We start from the raw sequence: 19,534 nt of genomic DNA on the forward strand, positions 1-19,534 counted from the left end.
TGGGCGAAAGGGCGGCTCCTTTTCAGTGGGTCTTGATGCCTCCAGCTCTGGTTCAAGTACTCGGTACTTCTACGCACACTCCAAGTGCACACATAAAGTAGAACCCCTCATCCTTCCCAAGGAAACCCCTATGCATGTCAGGTGGGTTTTACAAAGGGAGGAACCATAGCATTTCATGGTTTTCCTTCCTGAGTCCTTTGGGTGCTTAGAGGGGAGAGATAATACTTCTTTCTCCAACCTTTGAAAGGCACATCCCAGCACGAAAACGCCTTAAGCTAGCTTTCCTGCAATTAGAATCAAATGCTGGGGGTCGACCCTGCGTATTTTTTTTAACAAAGTAGGTAAGAGATCTTTTAGTATCTTCCCTTGCCGTTATCTTTGCCTAAGTCGCGTCTGAAACCACGCGATCAGCTGCAGTCAATTCTCACTGCCCACTCCAGTTTCAAATTCTGCGGCACTTCCCCCCTACTTGTCATGCGAGGGAGTATTGCACCAAAGGTGCGGCAAGCCTCTGCCTAATCCTCTATACGAAAGGGGCCAGACTGCGATCTGTGCCACAACAAAGATGGCCGCAGGTTCAGCCCTTGAGGGGCGTGGTCAGGCGTGCTCCTAGCCAATGAGCTCTAGCGCCTGGCCGCCGCCAATTGGAAGGCAGCGCGGGCTCCAGCGCCGGTGTTCCAGTCACTATGTCGGGTTTCCCGGCAAAGGGTGCTGGGGTCCGCGATGGCCCCATGGGTCTCAGAAAATCTTGGACCGAGCTGCTGGGTAGGTCTCGCTGCCACTACCTTCCGACCTCCACTTGTCAGCGTCCACGCAGTCCTTCCATTCTCCTGGGTCCAATCTCCACTGTCTTCCTCTTCGGGTCCCAATGTGGCGCAGCCCTGCGACCTGCAGAACTGGAGTCAGCAGAGCCCCAGTCCGCAATGGGCCCCAGGCTTTCTGGTCCCAGCCGCTAGCTTGCAGGAGCGACAGATGACTGTCCTGATCTTGGGCAGCTCTCCCTGGATCTCTGCGCAGGGTGTCACCTTGTGTACGTTGTGTTAATTTTTTAAAAAATCTTTTAGCGGGCAGAGTCAAGAAGCAAAAATACAACCCTGAAAGGGAACAGAAATTAAAGGATTCAGCTCTGCAACTCCTAAGATACCATCAAAACATGAACGACCTTTTACTAGAGGTAAGAGGAAGTTGGCAGGTCTGGGCAGGTTGGGTATTTATAATATCCTTGTAAGCCTATGTATCTGGAGAATAACTGGTAACTGCAAACCAAGTGAGGAGAAAGCTTGAGTGTATTTTAGGCCTTTGGCGATTAAAGCAGTTGGGTAGTAAATGTTGTAATTCTTTTTTTTTTTTTTTTTTTTTGGTTTTTTGAGACAGGGTTTCTCTGTATTGTTTTGGAGGCTGTCGGACCAGCCCGGCCTCGAACTCACAGAGATCCGCCTGTCTCTGCCTCCCGAGTGCTGGGATTAAAGGCATGCACCAAAAATGTAATTTTTGAAAGGCTTTAGTAAATTCCTTCTTGCAAAAAAGAACTTGAGGAGCCGGCTGGAAAGGTGGTTCTGTACATACTGTTTTGTCTTTGTTTTATGTGTATGTATGAACGACATGTCTGCTTATGGAAGTCAAAAGAAGGCATCAGATCCCCTGGAACTGGAGTTATGTATGGATGGTTGTGAGCCATGAGGGTGCTGAGAATCAAACCTTTGCAAGCACAAGTGCTCTTAACTCCTGAGCATCTGTCTCTCCAGCTCTAACACATCATACTGTTCTCACAGGAGACCTGAGTTTAGTTACCAGAACCCGTGCCAGGTGGCTCAGAACCATTTGTAACTCTAGTTCCAGGGGATCGGATGCCCTCTACTGAAGACACTGTACAAACTGGTACACACACACACAAGCAGGTACACGTGCTGGCTAGTTTTATGTTAGCTCAACACAAGCTAAAGTCATTTGGGAAGAGTTAAACTCAACTTAGGACCCCCCCCCCCATTGACTTGTGGGCAAGCCTGTGCTGCATTTTCTTGATTAATGATTGATATGGGAGGGTCCAGCACATTGTGAGTGGTACCATCCCTGGGCTGGATGTAAGCAGCAGTCCTCCATAGCCACTCCATCAGTCCCTGCCTCCAGGTTCTTGTCTTGAATTTCTCTCCTGACTTTCCTGGATGGTGGATTACAAATTGTTTTATATGTATGCTTGTTTCTCTCTCTCTCTCTCTCTCTCTCTCTCTCTCTCTCTCTCTCTCTCTCTCTCTCTCTCTCTCTCTCTCTCCTTTTTGTTTTTGGACAGGGTTTCCCTGTGTAGCTCTGGCTTTCCTAGAACAGGCTGGCCTGGAACTCAGAGATCCTCCTGCCTTTGCAGGGTGTGCACCACCACTGCCCAGAAGATGGACTACAAGTTGTAAACTAAAATAAGCCCTTTTCTCCCCAAGTTGCTTGTGATCATAATGTTTTTATCACAGCGATAGAAATTCTAAGACACATATACACAAAAAAAAATGAATTTAGAAACAAAACAAAAAGCCCCAACCAAACAAAAGAAAATTTGAGAGTGCCCACTGTGCCCATGACACAGCTCAAACTCAGAAAGTGGAGTACTTTATGTTTTGGTTTGTAGGTAGAAGATCCACAGTGTAAAAAATTGTGTCTCAGCAAACTGATTGACTGTGACAGTGCTTCAGCCTACTCTGATCGGTCCAGTTCCTTCATTGGTAAGTTGCTACTGCTCTTTTTCAATTCACTGAGTTAGAGAACTTTTAAGGGAAAAAGTCTTCATCTGTTTATAATATACACATTTAAATTCGACCAAATATCTTTCCTTTTATGTATTGTCACTAGTAACATAGGTTTTATGACTTGTTTTGTTGCTGATTTGTTTTTGTTTTTTTGTTTTTTGAGACAAGGTTTCTCTGTAGCTTTGGAGGCTGTCCTGGAACTCACTCTGTAGACCAGGCTGGCCTCGAACTCACAGAGATCCACCTGCCTCTGCCTTCTGAGTGTTGGGATTTAAAGGCGTGGGGCACCACCACCACCTGGCCTTATTGCTGATTTTTTTAGAATGTATTTCTGTGTGGGGTGTGTGTGTGTGTGTGTTGTGTATGTGGGAAGGGCACATATGGAAGTCAAAGGACAAGATTTAAACTCAGGTCTCCATGTTTGTGTGAAAAGCATCTTTACCTTCTGGGCCATCTCACTGCTCATGCCCCGCCCCCCCTATATTGAGACAGGGTCTGTATCCTAGGCTGGTCTACACCTTGCTATATACTGAAGATGATCTTGAATTCCTGACCCTCCTCTTTCTACTTCCTGAGTGCTGAGATTGTGCTGGGGATCAAACTTAGGGCTTCACTCTTGCTAGGCAAACACTTTATCAACATTTCCAGCTCCTATTGCTGGGTTTGAAAATGGACTCAGCTAAAGGTATAAGGGACCCAAGTTACCCTTGGAAAAATCGTTTGGTGTTGTGCATCTCCTTCATGGCAGTAAAATGACTGGGGTGAGCAGGCATGAAACCGGAAACATGCTCCTACATGTTGGATGAAGGGTGGGGCAAGAAGTAAGTTATTTTTTTGCACTTCACATTTTTCATTCTACACTGATATTTTTTTCAATAAGTGATACTATGTAGATGAAGTTTCTGTTCCACCCAGCCTTAGCTGCTGTTTAGTTCCAAATAAACACACAGAAGCTTATATTAATTTTAAACTGTTTCGCTTATGGCTCAGGCTTCCTATTGGCTAGCCCTCTCCTAGTTAATTAAACCATAACTATTAAGCTTTGTGTCTCCAAGTGGCCTTATTTTACTGGAAAATGCCCAGGCATCCTACCTTCCTGGTAGCTACATGTTGTCTCCTGGAGACTAACTCTCTCCTCTTCCTAGCATTCTCTTATTCTGATATCCCCACCTATACTTCCTGCCTGGCTACATCCTGCCTATCCATTGGCCGAAACACCTTAATTCATCAACGAGTATGAGAAACCATATATTCACAGCATACAGAAGGACATCCCCCATCATCTCTTCTTTTCTGTCTAAATAAAAAGAAAGGTTTTAACTTTAACATAGTAAAATTATATTAAATAACAGTTATCAAGCAAGAACTATAGTTAGCAATATTTAGTCCACTAACATTTGGCAAAATTTAAAGAAAATATTCTATCATCTAACCTATCTTTGTGAGTCTAAAGTTTATGTGTAACTTATCTATTATAACTAAGGAAAACCATAACTATAGCTATCTGTTTTCAACTCCATCAAAGACCCAGAAGAATAATATATAAACTCTAGAATTGATAGAGACATCTCGCTGCCTGAGCCTATAGGCCTATAGGCTACAGAGCCTATAGGCCTAGAATATCTGGCAGACTTTTTGATGAAGCAGGGGTCTTGAAGGACCATCCTGTCCCTTGAAAAGTTCAGCAGTCACTTTTCTTTGTAACCTGCTTGTCCAGTTTGGACAGCGTGCTGTCAAGCAGTCCAGGCAAGAGCAGTTTCTTGTCCAAATGGCTATCCCTGCCATGTTGAAGACAAACTCCATAACAAGTTTCTTCAATGCCCATCTTCCTCTCTAGTGTAATTGGTGTTGCCAGGAGCAGATGTATCTCATTGTCATGAAAAATCCTAATAAACCATTTTAATTGCCATATTCTGTAGGTCTTTGAAAGGTTTTGAAGAATACCTATCCATTTGAAATATATCTCTGTATGTATAGAAAACCTAAAATAACTATAAGTTTTGACTATGACAGGTTATTATCTATAATCTGTATTTAATTATGCATTACATTTTTTAAAATATTTATTTTTTATGTGAGTGCTCTGTCTTCATGTACACCTACATGCTGGAAGAGGTCAGATCCCATTATAGATGGCTGTGAGCCACCATGTGGTTGCTGGGAATTGAACTCAGGATCTCTGGAAGAGTAGCCAGGGCTCTTAACCGCTGGGTCATCTCTCCAGCCTCTATACATTACATTTTTAAATGAGCTGTATAAATACAATACCTAAACAAAAGTAAAACTATACATATAACAAAATTGACCTTAAATTTGTATTAATAAACAAAAATCCATACCAATGCAAAGTATTCATTTCTATATTATATAATTTTTTTTCTTTAGAAAGAGATTGACTATGATCATTAACCATTTATAACCAACCCCATATAACTGAAAACAAATATTTATAACAATATATGGGAATGTAGGCATAGTTCTCTCCAAACTGCTTCCTGCTGTATCGAGGTGCTGTCAATCCCAAAGGAATCCTGAAAAAACCCAGAACTGGCCAAATCCTAGCTGTAGTAGTCTGTAAGACTGCATCATCCCAGCTGTCTTGGATGTTGGATCACCTGGGACACTGCTTCAGGGGGTCTTGTTTGATCAAACCATATTAGTCTGGAAGAAATCCATAGCTTTTCATCTTCTGTGGAAACAAAAGCAGATCCTCTTTTCCAAAGTAACATGTCCTTAGACTTAAATTTTGAAGTCAAGGCACTTTCAAAGCATATAGATTGGAATAATCCAGCAGCATTTATAATCAAATGTCTTTTAGCAGCTGTTATTCTTTCCTCAGCAATCAAACAATTCAAAGACAACACAGTAACAGACTGGGGATTTTCCATCTTTACGTGGCTTTTAAAAAATTATTCTATTTCTCTTGCTTTTGTTTATTTTTATTTTTTTATTTATTTGAGATAGTTTCTCTGTGTATCTTTGGCTGTCCTAGACTCTGTAGACTGGGCTGGCCTTGAAATCACAGATCCATCTGCCTCTGCCTCCTGAGTGCTGGGATTAAAGGCATGTGCCACCATACCCAGTTACTCTATTTCTGTTTTAAGGACTTTCTCTATCTTTCTTTTCTCTCCCTAGCACAGATATATATTATATATGTATATATATAATTTTTTTTTGGTTTTACGAGACAGGGTTTCTCTGTATTGTTTTGGAGACTGTCAGACCTCGAACTCACAGAGATCCGCCTGCCTCTACCTCCCGAGTTTTGGGATTAAAGGCGTGCGCCACCAATGGCGCATATGTATATTTTTAAACACACTGTAATCCATTTAGAGAGTTTTTCTTTATCTGAATCAGTCTTTATGTCTCTACTGTGTCTAAGGCTCTGGGTTTGATCCCTATCATGGCAAAACACAAGAGCCTGATGAGTTCTGTTTATTGTACTCCTTTATAAGGAAGATGCTTTAAAGTTTTCTCTGTATGTTGCAATGGAATGTATCCATTGTGGTACATGATGCATATATATGTGTGTGACTTTGGGTTGCAAGGCTGCCTCTAATTGTACTGAGAGCTGCTAATTTGTCCCTGAAATTATCTCCATTTTGTGTCTCTTGTTTTTTTTCCTTTTTATCTATTCTTTCCCCTTGGAGGCAGTTTACCATGATGCAACAACTTAATAAGCATTTTCCAACTTAAGTCTTCTTAAAGGTTTTCAGGGAAAACCATGGTTTGTTTTGTTTTTAAGGCTCTGCTTTTCAGGATCAAGCCTCACGGCTGGGAGTTCCTGTGGGCTTACTATCTGCCAGAGTGTTTGCTTGCAGTGTGCAGCAGATCTGTGTGGAGCCCAGCCACCCTGTGCTGCTCAGCTCGGAGCAAAGAGTAAGAGGCTAGCCCCTTAAATGAGGACATGTCCCTTTTAAGCTATCTGGGAAAACAGGGTATTTCTTTAATATTGTTTTTATAGATAATTTGCCTTTTGTTTTTTAGAAGAAACTGTCTTCCTTGTTAGAGATCGCTCAGCATTTGTTGGCACACAATATGTTTTCCCGTCTCACCTTCTGTCAAGAATTGTGGAAAGCACAGGTAAACTTGAAGCTCTTTCACTTGGGATTTTCTTAAAGCAGTGTTCTGTTGGCTTGGGTCTATGAATTTCTTAGGAATTTGGCGAAGTATCTCACTAATTAAAGAGCTTGAAAGGAGAGTTCATCAGATGCTCCTGAAATCCTGTCTTCCACCAAACATAGAGCATAGCATACCCGAGAAGTCAGCATGACCCTTCTACTTTTTGGATATACTATTAGGAAGGCTCTTCCAGAGAACATGTGCTTTAAAACTATACTAATAAAAGTTAGAGATGTAGCTCGGATGATGGGGTGCTAGCATGCATTAGGCACTGGATTAGACCCCCAGCTGCTCATAAACTGGGTATAGTACTGTATGCCTGTAATCCTAGTGCTTGGGAGGTAGAGGCAGAAGGGTCAGTAATTTGAATTCATCCTTGGCTGCATAGCAAGTTCCAGATCAACCTGGACTACATGAGACCCTACTTCAAAAAACAAAACAAAATAAATTATACTAGTAGGCTCCATTTGAAACATTAATTTTTTTCTTAATCTTTATTGTGCATATATGTATGAATGAGTATGCTCTTAAGCCATGGCACGTGAGTAGAAATCAGATGACAACTTCCAGGTGGTAATTTAGAATGCATAGGGCACAGTGTATAGAAAGGGTTGGAAATGACTTACTGCAGGCTGCTGGGAGGAGGTCAGAGCTGTCATAAGTGGCAGAGGAAAAGCCATGCAGGACCATAAGGGATATGAATGCTGTGCATGTGGGAAGCTGTGACATGAGCCCTTTAGGCCACACTGTGACACTTTTTTTTCTCAGTGGGTATATGAGCATAACCTAAGCTGAGCATTCTGTAGGAAGATGTGCACGTTGAGATAATGCTGTTGTGTTTTTCAGAACTCATTGTTGCTTGAAGCTGTGTGGTGTCTTCACATGCACAGTGTTGTGAGCCTACAAGAGCTACTGCAAAGGTAGTTTGTTATGGGATATTTGGGCAAACTGTGTAACGATGTTATTGCTGTTTTATCTTAATAAAGAGCTGAATGGCCAATAGCTAGGCAGGAGAAAATAGTCGGGACTTCTGGTGAGAGAGAAGAACTCATCGTTAGAATCTAAGTGTACAGGATTCACCAGCAAGACACATAGCAAGTCAGATGTACATTATGGAGGAGAGGTAACATGGCAGAACCACATGGCAGAATGTAAATTAATATAAATGGGCTAATTTAAGTTATAAGAGCTAGCTGGGGGCTGGAGAGATGGCTCAGCGGTTAAGAGCACTGGCCACTCTTCCAGAGGACCCAGGTTCAAATCCCAGCACCCACATGGCGGCTCACAACTGTCTATAATGAGATCTGATGCCCTTGTCTGGCCTGCAGGCATGCATGCAGACAGAATACTGTATACATAATAAATAAATAAATCTTAAAAAAAAAAAGAGCTAGCTGGGAGCAAGCCTAATGTAAGGCCCCAAGATTTCATAATTAATAAGAAGTCTCCATGTCATGGCTGGGTGGTGGTGGTGCATGCCTTTAATACTAGCACTCTGGAGGCAGAGGCAGGCAAATCTCTGTGAGTTGGGGCCGGGTGGTGGTGGCGCACGCCTTTAATCCCAGCACTCGGGAGGCAGAGGCAGGCGGATCTCTGTGAGTTCGAGGCCAGCCTGGTCTACAGAGTGAGTTCCAGGACAGCCTCCAAAACAATACAGAGAAACCCTGTCTCGTTAAAAAAAAAAAAAAAAAAAAAAAAACTCTGTGAGTTGGAGGCCAGCCTGGTCTACAAGAGCTAGTTCCAGGACACCCTCCAAAGCCACAGAGAAACCTTGTCTTGAAAAAAAAAAAAGGCTCTGTGTCTTTATTTGGGAGCTGGCAATCCCAAAAGAAAGTCCAACAACAGTCACTAGTTATTCTGCATTACTTAATATCACATGGCCTTTTTTTTATTAAATACCTATTTAGTGTGGGATAGGAGGTGCATATGCTTTAGCATGTGTGCAGGGGTCAGAGAATGAGTCAGTTTCTCCTATCATGTGGGTTTGGGTTGGGAGTGGTGTCAAGTTTTAGTGGTAAGTGCCTTTACCTGCCACACTGACTGGCCTGATTATATGTCCTTTTTGTTGTTGTTGTTTTTAGTTTATATTTTTTATGTATGAGTGCTCTGTGTATACCTACATGCCAGAAGAGGACATCAGATCCTATTATAGATAGTTGTGAGCTACCATGTGATTACTGGGAATTGAACTCATGACCTCTGGAAAGGCAGCCTGTGTTCTTAACCACTGAGCCATCTCACTAGGCCCCAACATGTCCTTTTGTTAAGAGAACATTTATTGGGATTAAAGTTTCCTTATGCATGCTTTCTTTGTATATGTCTTGTGCTGATGCTTTTTGTGTGTATATGTAAATGTACATCGTTGTATGTGCATATGTATACACATGCTTAGAGAAGCCAAAAGTCAGTACTGGGTGTCTTCCACACTCACTCTTCCTTTTTGACTCAGGATCTCACTGAACTGGGAGCTTGCCAATTTGGCTAGACCTGCTAGCCAACAAACCCCAGGGATCTTCTTGTCTCTGTCTCCCTAGCACTGGGTACAGGGAGCAGCAACTCACTCATTGAGCCATTTCCTTAGCCCTTCTCATGATGATTACTTTTTAAAAACTGGGGGAAAAAACAAAGAAGCACTTTCAAGGCAGAGACACATGGATTTCTGTGAGTTTAAGGCTAGCCAGGACTACAGAGTGAGACTGTCTCAAAACAAAATAAAAACCAGATAACAGCAACAAAAACGGGAAAAGATGGATGACTGTAGAGTGTTTGCATTGTGTTCAGTCCCCAGTGTTTCATAAACCAGGCATAGTAGCAGAGTCCTATAATCCCAGCACTTGGGAGGGAAAGGATCTGGGCTGGAGAGATGGCTCAGAAGAGTACTTGTTGCTCTTCCAGAAGACCTAGGTTTGGTTTCCAGCATCCACAGAGCAGCTCATAACCATTGTATCTCCAGTTACAGGAGATCTGACACTTTCTGACTTCCGCAGGCATGGCATGCACGTGGCATACAAATATACAAAATACTCTTCACATTAAAGGTTTTTCTTTTAGTTAAATTTAAAAATAAATATAAAGTCATTAAAAACAAACAACTTGAGGTTATTCTCAGTTACATAGCAACATCAAGACTAGCCCTGGGCTACATGAGACCCTGTCTCAGAAAACAAAACAGAAAAGTTAACTAAAGAGATGTTCAGGTAAACGTGTTGATATATGTAATATTTATTCCTTTCTGAAATTACTTCAGGAGTTGGGCTTTATTAATTTGTGTGAAGATGCCAGTGTGCCAGAGCTCTTGGGTGGAACTCAGAGGACAATTCATAGGAATCAGCTGTCTCACCATGTGGCTCCCCAGGATTGGACTTAGGCTGTCAGGCTTGGTGGCAAGTATATTTTCCTTACTTGCCAGCCCAGAAAAGGAACTTTATAACAAGACATAACTTGATAAAGATGGAATACCACATAAGATGACAAAATCAGAAGGAAGGAAGGAAGAAGCAGATGGACCATAAGTAAGATACTTAGCAAACTTGAAGATCTATCCTGAGCCAGCAGCGTGGATGAAAGACAGCCATCGAGTCTGTTTTATCTATTCATAAAGGCATGAGTGTTGGGAGCATTTATACCTTGGGCAACTGGGTGAAAACATCTCAGAGGCCTGGTCACAAGGCCATTGAAGTGTTTGGAACCTTAGGCCCCTCTAGTCCATCAGAAGGCTGGAAGTCTAGCTTGGGAGAACATCAAACACAGTTGAAAATATTATCTCGAAACCAGGTGGTACTGTGACACAAGTTCCCATAAAAAAGAATAAAAAAGTTGAGAGAAGCCAGGCAGTAGTGGCACACCCCTTTAATCCCAGCACTCAGAAGGCAGAGGCAGGCAGATCTCTGAGTTAGGCCAGCCTGGTCTACAAAATGAGTTCTAGGACAGCCAGAGCTACACAGAGAAACCCTGCCTCCAAAACCCAAAAAAGACAAGAGGAAATCACATACAGTTGTTTTTAGGATCTTGAAGTAGGAAGACCTAAATATGACAAAGCTCAGAGGCTAAGAAACATTAATAAACTCAATTACATGGAGAGCACATCTCCTAATATATACACATCAGGACATCAAATTCTACAAAGCAAAAAATGTTTTTTTTTTTTTGAGGGTGTGGGATGCTACAGGCAGGGGGTTGAACTTGTTAGTGATTATTTCATTATCATTGAGCTACTTTTAATTTTTAAAGGTTTATTTTTCTATGTATATGTATGTATGTGCACCATATGCATACAGTGCCAGAGGAGGGTATCAGATCCTCTGGAACTGGAGCTACAGGTGGCTGTGATCTGGCATGTGGGTGCTGGGAGCCGAACCTGTGTCCTCTGCAAGGGCAGCAAATGCTTTAACCTTGGAGGCATTTCTGTAGCCCTAAATGTTTTTAGTGATAGCGTTTCACTATACAGCCCTGGCTGTCCTGGAATTCACCGTGTAGACTGGACTGGCCCCAAGCTTACAGAGATCCACTTTTCTCTACCTTCCCAGTGCTGGGATTAAAGGCATGTGCCACCACGCCCAGCTTCTTAGTAAACTTTTAAAAATGATGTTTTTCTTGAATTAGTAGCAATCATGCAGATGCCCTGTCCTTGCCCACTTTGCTCCTTGAAACAGGATTTGACAGCTGCTATTTCATTCCTGTTTTGTTTTTTGAGACAGGGTTTCTCTGTGTAACAGCCTTGACTGTCCTGAAACTCTCTCTGTAGTCCAGGTTGGCCTCGAACTTAGAGATCCTGCCTGCCTCTGCTGCCCAAGTGCTGGGATGAAAGCCGTGCGCCACCACTGCCCGGCCGCTATCTCATTCTTATAGGCAAGGTTTCCAACCTCAGTTCTTTGTGTCCTCAGCCATCCTGACACTCAGGCTATGACCATGTGGCTCTTCAGGAACCTATGCATTCTGTGTGAGCAGATAGACGCACCAAGCCCATCTTCTGATACTACTAAAGCTATGCTTTCTGGTATGTTCACTGCAGGCGGGTTCCTGGGACGATCATTCATTTTGACCGTGGGCACTAGAGCTGTCTCTCCATTCCTGTGGGCCTCGGGCCTAACATGAGATAAACTTACCAAGTCAACCGTGGGCTTCTGTTTTCTTTAGTGTCAGGACTTGGGATTTCCTTTGGGTAGCCCCAGCTCCTTTTGCTGTCTGAGCTATAGACTGTACTGCCGGTGGTCCCAGAGACAGAACACCAAAGATGAGAAGCATGTGCTCTGTACGGGCAGCTTGTAGGTTTCTTTTCTTTGTCTTTTGAGACAGTATCTTACTGTGTAGCTCTTGCTGGCCTGGAACTTGTTACGTAGAACAGGCTGGACTCAAACTCAGGCATCTGCCTGCCTCTGCCTCTTGGATGCTAGGATTAAAGGGGTGTGCCTCCACACTTTGTCTTCTCTTATTTTTTGAGAAGACTGACCTCTCACATTCACAGCAGTCTTGCCTCAGCCCCCAAAAAGCTGGGACTGCAGGTATTTAACCATCATGCCTGGCAAGTTTGTATGTTTCTTTGTTTGCCAAAGGTATGATTCCAGTGTTATGGACTGCTTGTATTTCCTGTAATCTGCCCTAGATAGGTAAAGTTTAAATCAGAGATAAGAGAGAAAACCTCAATTCCAGGCTTCCTTAGTCTGATCTTTAAAATTTTGGATCAGCCAGGTGTGGTGGCTTATTCCTTTAGTCCCAGCACTCCAGAAGCAGAGGCATGCAGGTCTCTGAGTTCAAAGCCAGCCTAGTGCATAGCTTTAGGCCAGCTAAGGCTATGTTGTGAGACCCTCTCTCAACCCAATCCCAAATATAAAATTATGAATAAGTTTGTTTTTCTCATCCCACAGAATGTGATGCTTCTATGGGTAGTGGTTTAGAGTTTAATACCAGCTATCCCAACTAGGTTGGTAGTTCTGAGATTGAAGCTGATGTAAGCAATTTAGCAAAGCAACAGTCTCAAAGCAAACAAAAAAATAGGCATTTTCCAGGTCCTTGAGTTGATGGTGGGCAGCTAGACTAGCCTGAAGCTCACAGTCCTGGGCTGGAGAGAGGGCTCAGTGGTTAAGAACTGTTCTTTCAGAGATCCTGGATTTGATTCCCAGCCACCATATGGCAGTTCGCAACCAACAGTAAGTCCAGTCCAGGATATCCAACACCCTCTTCTGGTATCTGTGGGCATTGAACTCGCCTAGTGTACCTGTGGCAGTGCAGATAAAACACTCAAACACATAAAATAAAAGTAAAATCTTAGAAAAGAAGTCCTTATCATAAACTTGACTTTTTTAAGGATTTGAATAAATGCTCGTGTTTCAGTCACATGGGCAGTGGAAGCTGTAGGAGTTCACCTAGGGCTCGGTGCTCTGCTTCAGAGCAGTTCCTCGGTCTATGCACACATGTTCTCCCTGGAGGTGGGCTGTCTGCGCCACTGCTGTTTGGAGAACATAATGCTTCTAAGTTAACTTGAATTTCTTTTTATCTCTTAGGTATTGTGCAACTATTAGTTTCAAGAGGATTTCAGGAAAGCTCAGACCCAAGATGTGTGGAACCTGAAAAGATACCCCAGGTAGGAAGGAAAAATAAAAGAGTGGAAGAAAATTAGACTTTTTTGAGGGGAGGAATGATTGTTTTTTCAAGACAGGGTTTCTCTGTATAGCCCTGGCTGTCCTGGAACTCACTATGTAGACCAGACTGGCCTCGAACTCAGTGATACTCCTGTTTCTGCCTCCAGAGTGCTGGCATCAAAGGCTGTACCACCACACCCAGCTTAATCTTGAACTTCTAATCTTCTTTATTCCACCTCAGAAGTGTTTGGATGGATTATAACTGCCCAGTCACTCAATTTTATGACATGCTAGCAACATACATACTCAGCAGAACTTAACCTGGATTTATTAAGGAAATGAGAAAGAACTCCCAAGAGTGGGAAGGGTTCCAAGGGAAGAACACCTTACAGGCAGTTTCTTTTTTTGCTTCAACATAACAAGGCATTCACTTGTGTATTGCTGCTTGAATATTACTGAGTGAATTTCTGTTCTGTTCTCAGGTTGCTACTGATATTCTACAGAGAATGCTGGCTTGTAAGTTGCTTGCTCTGAGCCCCAGGGTATAAATGACTAATTTGCTTACTAGAAATTCTAGCAGATTCCAGTCTTTCCGTTTGAAGTAACCCACCTCTGCTTCACTGCCTCTAGAGGCCCTGTTTATGTCATAGTTGTGGCGTGAACTTGCTTCTATTTTTCTCCTCATGACTCCATATTTATCTATTTATTCTATTTATTTATTTATTTATTTATTTATTTATTTATTTATTTATTTGAGAGACCGGATTTCTTTGTAGTTTTGGAGCCTGTCCTGGAACTTACTCTGTAGACCAGGCTGGCTTTGAACTCACGCAGATCTGCCTGCCTCTGCTTCCTGAGTGCTAGGATTAAAGGTGTGAGCCACCATGCCCATCAAACTTTTAAAATTTATATATATATGTCTTTTGCCTGCATATGTCTCTATTCAGCACGTGCGTTCCTAGTGCTTACAGAGGTCAGAGCAGGGTGTTTCTTCCTCTGGAAGTAGAGTTACAGACAGTTGTGAGCTGCCATGTGGGTGCTGGGAATTGAAACTGGGTTCTCTGAAGAGTCGCCAGTGCTCTTACTGCTGAGACATCCTTCCTAGGCCCCACATTTAATTTCTTGGGCTGTGGCTGGGCTGTTGCCCAGTGACAGAACACTAATCCGGCATGTTCAGTACCTAGCACCACTAACTCTCCAGAGCTGTAAAGTGTCATCCTGTTTTCCCTAACTTTAAAGCTTACAGATCCCGGTGTCTGACGGCACTTAGATGTCTTGGGAGACCTGGTGTCATCCTCAGAGAGTCTGGACCTTCAGAGGCCTGTGACAGACATTGATCTGTTGTCTGAGAGCCCTGGGTGACACAGGACAGGCCATTCATAGGGCTAATGCTTGTTCTCTGTCTTGTGTTCTGTTCTTAGTTGCACTTGATACCCTGAATGCTGATCCACAGGTGACCTCGGCTTACCAGGCAGTGAGGGGCTGGTATGTCTGCAGGGTCTGCCATTCATGTGAAAGATATTCTTGCTTCGCTGGGAAACATGGCCTCTTAAACACTTTGTTGGTAGCAGTAGCCGACTGGGTACTGTCTGCTGTTGGGTGACTTTGGGGAAAATTGTTGTTAAAGCTCTGGGAGGTCGGGAGGTCTGTCCAGCCTTCTCCGAGATGGGGCAAGAGATTCCTTCTTACTGTAGAATCCTGTTCCGTCTCCAGATTTCTAGGGCATGGGGTCCTTCAGCCCTTCTTTTCTGTCATATGCCCAGTGTGACCTCCCTCATGTGTGTCTGTCTTCAGCTTTAGTGTGCAGCCCCAACCTTCCTAATCTGTGTCTAGTGTCCTGCCTGCTTCTGGACTCTTGACACCCTCAGACAGTTCACTTCTCTGTTGTGCAACTACACATCCCTGGCTTCATTTGATACCTGTGGCTCCCTGGCCTGGTGGAGAAAATGCTTCCCAGGCTTGAAGCAGGGTGCTGCAGGCCAGGGGCAATGCCCTGCTCCTTGTGCACCCCTTATGCTGTTTGTAGGTGTAGTGTATACTCTGGACATGTGTGCTGTGGTATGATTGCAGTGGATTCTCTGAAGAGGTTCTTCAGTCACACTCTAACTCAGATTCTGACTCACAAGCCTGTGCTGAAAGGTAAGTCACTCTGCTGTGGCTGCAGTCCCCTGCCCACTCTGGGGTCTCTCAGAGTTGGTGAAACTCTGACTCTGTCCTCTACAGGCACCTGTGATTTAGTCCTGCAGATTAAATAGAGCACTTTAAGACCCCTTCAGATAATGACACTTTATCTCAGAGCCCGGCATCCTTGTTGTCTGGAACCAAAATTCCTCTGATACTGAAGGATGACCTCAGTTAACAAAAGGAAATGACAATGTCAACAGTACTTGGAAAAAGATTAAAACAGGATTGTCTTTTTACATTGAAGCTCTTAACGAATGTTTTTTTGGGGACCAGGTGGTGGTGGTGCATGCCTTTAATCCCAGCACTCAGGAGGCAGAGACAGACAGATCTCTGTGAGTTTGAGGCTAGCCTGGTCTGCAGAGAGAGTTCCAGGACAGTCAGGGCTATTACACAGAGAAACCCTGTCTCAACAAACCAAAATAAATAAACAAATAAACAAAAAGAAAAAAAAGATTTTTTTAAAAAATGGGTTTTTGTTTCATTGATTGTTTTTGTTGATATTGCTTTTGTTTTTTTTTTTTAATAAATCCTGACTTGAAGTTTGTTGATTTTCCTCTGCAGTATCTGATGCCATTCAAATGCAGAAAGAGTGGAGCTTTGCAAAGACCTGTCACCTGCTCACCACTCTGTATTGTAGGGTGAGTGTGTGGTCTGCTCCTCGCATCGAGATTTAAGGTTTAAGTCAAGATCAGACTGACTCCTGTGGACACTGTGCAGAGGTTCAGGAGTCTCCAGCAGGACCCAACTGTCCTCATCAGGATTGCAGTTCAGGACCAGGAGCTGACCTTGTCCTTGAGCAGAGGCCTTCCTTCTCAGAATGAGAGTTCTTCCAGCCAGTGCTGGCCTCTGCAGAGAGGAGAAATATGGAGGCCATTCATGAGACCCTCACTGAGTCTGCACTTCTCTGGTGTTGGAGTGGATGGGCTAGAGAGAGTGGAGGGGCTGGTGACTGTCTGGCAGTCATTTACTTTGGTGTTGAAAGGAGCTGGGGCTTATTATTTCAGGTTTTTGTGACACTAGGTCCGGAAGAGTCAATTGGCCGTTTGCAGGAAGTCCTGGAGACGCAGGAGGTTAATTGGCAACATGTGCTCTCCTGTTTGTCCACACTGGTTGTCTGCTTTCCTGAGGCCCAGCAGCTGGTTAAAGGTGTGTGTTCCTGGGAACTCCCCGTATGTGTGATTTGCATGCTAATGTCAGTTGAATCCTGAACAGTAGAGGCCAAGCACATTAATGATGTCCTTGACTCACTTAGAGCTTAAAAAGTATCTGTCTGTCTGTGGATGTTAGTGTTACTTCTGTGAGTCTGAGGCAGTTTGTATGTATCCAGCATGTGGTGACCATTGCTTCCTGAAGCTCATGTTTGGGTGTGTACATCCTCCCAGCTCAGACCCTCAATCACCATCGAATCTTGAATTTTGTGAGATGAGCTGCCCTCACCTCCTTCTGACTATGTCATAATCTCACAGACTGGGTGGCCGGTTTGATGACCTGTGCCTTTGAGAGCTACCACCTGGACAGCATGGTCACTGCGTTCCTGATTGTGCGCCAGGCTACTCTGGAAGGCCCCTTTGTATACCCATCCTATGCAGACTGGTTCAAGGTGAGTTACTGGAGAAGTGGGTTATGACAAATTGATATTCCAGAGGGCTGTGGGTAGGAACTGTTGACACCCTGTGCTGTGTTCTCTGTGATAAAGGGAGTCAGTTTGGCAAGCTTGGCCAAGACAGATCCTCACATGTACTTCTGGAAGCCTTCTGCTATGCTCTGCTTACAGCCCAGAGGCTCTGCATCCTTGGGGAATCACTTGTTTGGTGGAGTCTCCTTTTCTGAAACTTTCCTAAGATGGGAACCTGTTCAATAAGAGTAGAAGCAATGGCTACTTCTTTGTGTCAAATATACTGTTCCTCTTTTTTCCCCCTGAAACTTCTGAGACATGTGCCTCCTCCTTACATAACCCCCATTCCTCCCTCTTTTGTTTTCTGCTACATCTCTGTGTTTTTGTCTATACAGTGCTCGTGAGCCTGGGAGTCATCAGGCTTACCTTAGGAGGACTTTGAAAGTACAAATCTCAGGTCATCCTAGGCCTGCTGAGTCTGTGCTCCCAAGGTAAAGTCTAGAGGGAGATCCTTGGCCAGCTGGTATGAGTACAGGTTTAGGCCAGGGTGAGGTGTGTGTGATGTGTGTATGGTGTGTGTGTGTGTGTACACTGTGTGTGGTGTATATGTGTGAGTGCAGATGCTTTCCACCATTGGTTCCAGGAATCAAGCTCAGACTGTCAAGTTTGCACAGCAAACACTTAGGTGCTGAGACATCTCACAAGCCCTAAATTAAGCATTTATTTATTATGTGTTCATAAATAATAATTATTATATTTAGACAGGGTCTCTCTATGTAGCTTTGGCTGGCCTGAAACTCACTATGTGAGCTATACTGGCCTTGAGCTCTCAAAGATCTACCTGCCTCTTCCTCCTCTCCTGAGTGGTAGGACTAAAGGCATGTACCAGTAAGTCAAGGTTAAATTATTTTTATTTCTTTGTATCTATGGAGGTCAGAAGACAACTTTTTTTTAATGTCACTTCTTCCACTATGGGTTCTGGAGATCAAACTCTGGTCATTAGGATTGTCAACTGAGATCAGAAGAGGGCATGAGATTCCTTGGGGCTGGAGTTACAGGTGGTTGTAAACCACCTGGTATGGATGCTGGGAACCAAAATCAGGTCCTTAGAAGAGCAGCAAATGCTCTTAGTCACTGAGCTTATTTCCTTAGCCCCTCCTTTTAACCTTTTAATTTCATTTTTATTTTATTTATGTGTGTGAGTGTTTTGATTGTATGTATGTCTATGTACGTATGTGTGCTTGGTACCCACAAGGCCAGAAGAAGGCTTTGGATTTCCTGGAACTGGAGTTATATAGTTGGTTGTGAGCCACCATGTAGATTCTGAGACTCAAACCTGGGTCCTCTGGAGGAGCATTTATGTGCATGCATATGTACACACGTGCATATGTACACACATTCAGACAGACACAACAGAAATTAAAAATATTAAAACAGGGATTCAAATACCAAACATACAGATATGGTCAACTAAAATACAACCAACAATACAGGTAAGTTGGGTCCATTTTTAATTATCTTTTGAAGAAACTAAGGTCATAAGGACTTGTGTTGTTTTAGTTTTCTCATAAGCATTCAGAATTCTCACAGGAACCCATCCTTGGACTGTGATCTGATGCTTTCCTGCCACACTGTGTGACGTGAGAATTGAACTCAGGTTGTCAGACCTGTGTACAATGCCCTTACCCACTGAGCCATCCCGCCTGTCCCAATCTGTTGTTAAGTTGGAGTCAACTATGTTGCTTGGCGCCCTCCCTCCCTCCCTCCCTCTCTCCCTTTCTCTCTCCCTCCCTCCGGTGTGTGTGTGTATGTGTGTGTGTGTGTATGTATTTGTTGTTGTTTCAGACAGGGTTTCTCTATATAGCCTTTATTGTCCTGGAACTCACTCTGTAGACCAGGCTGGTCTCACAGAGATCCTCCTGCCTCTTCCTTCCAAGTGCTAGGATTAAAGTCATGTGCTACCACTGCCCAACCATTTAATCTATAAAATTTTTAAACAATGTGGCCTGTGCCATGAGCAAGTCTAATGTATCAGGCTTGGAGATTTAAATGAAAGGCAAGCTGTCCGGCCATTTGTGCTAAGAGAATGAGTGTGTGTGTGTGTGTGTGTGTGTGTGTGTGTGTGTGTGTGTGTTTGCCTTATACACAGACTGCTCAGTGGAGAAACCCCAGGTGTAAGAGTTCGTGGTTTCATAATTAAAGGTTGATGCCAGTGGGGCAAGGCCGGGGCTGTAAGCCAGGACTAGAGAACAGGATGCACCTGTGGTATTGGCTGACAAGCAACTCACAGAGACCCTGTGGGG

General features: G+C 43.6%; 1 protein-coding gene across 4 annotated transcripts in view; it reads left to right on the plus strand.

Moving 5' to 3' along the window:
• The first annotated feature begins 662 nt into the window (after nt 1–662).
• Fanca (FA complementation group A) overlaps nt 663–19,534 on the plus strand; it is a 56,651-nt gene continuing 37,779 nt past the window's right edge. For 3 of the 4 annotated variants that reach the window (XM_040735126.1, XM_040735131.1, XM_040735142.1), the window contains exons 1-14: nt 663–765; nt 1,065–1,174; nt 2,615–2,708; nt 6,478–6,611; nt 6,720–6,815; nt 7,701–7,774; nt 11,738–11,850; nt 13,355–13,434; nt 13,915–13,948; nt 14,854–14,917; nt 15,459–15,571; nt 16,178–16,254; nt 16,621–16,762; nt 17,083–17,216. In XM_040735126.1, the coding sequence (XP_040591060.1) occupies nt 687–765; nt 1,065–1,174; nt 2,615–2,708; nt 6,478–6,611; nt 6,720–6,815; nt 7,701–7,774; nt 11,738–11,850; nt 13,355–13,434; nt 13,915–13,948; nt 14,854–14,917; nt 15,459–15,571; nt 16,178–16,254; nt 16,621–16,762; nt 17,083–17,216 (1,344 nt within the window). In that variant the 5' untranslated portion in view covers nt 663–686. Of the gene's footprint in view, nt 766–1,064; nt 1,175–2,614; nt 2,709–6,477; nt 6,612–6,719; nt 6,816–7,700; nt 7,775–11,737; nt 11,851–13,354; nt 13,435–13,914; nt 13,949–14,853; nt 14,918–15,458; nt 15,572–16,177; nt 16,255–16,620; nt 16,763–17,082; nt 17,217–19,534 lie in introns of those variants that run through there. The other variant, XM_040735137.1, reaches the window with a different exon arrangement.

Source organism: Mesocricetus auratus, unplaced genomic scaffold (assembly GCF_017639785.1).
Source record: "Mesocricetus auratus isolate SY011 unplaced genomic scaffold, BCM_Maur_2.0 Super-Scaffold_6723, whole genome shotgun sequence".
Lineage (NCBI taxonomy): Eukaryota > Metazoa > Chordata > Mammalia > Rodentia > Cricetidae > Mesocricetus > Mesocricetus auratus.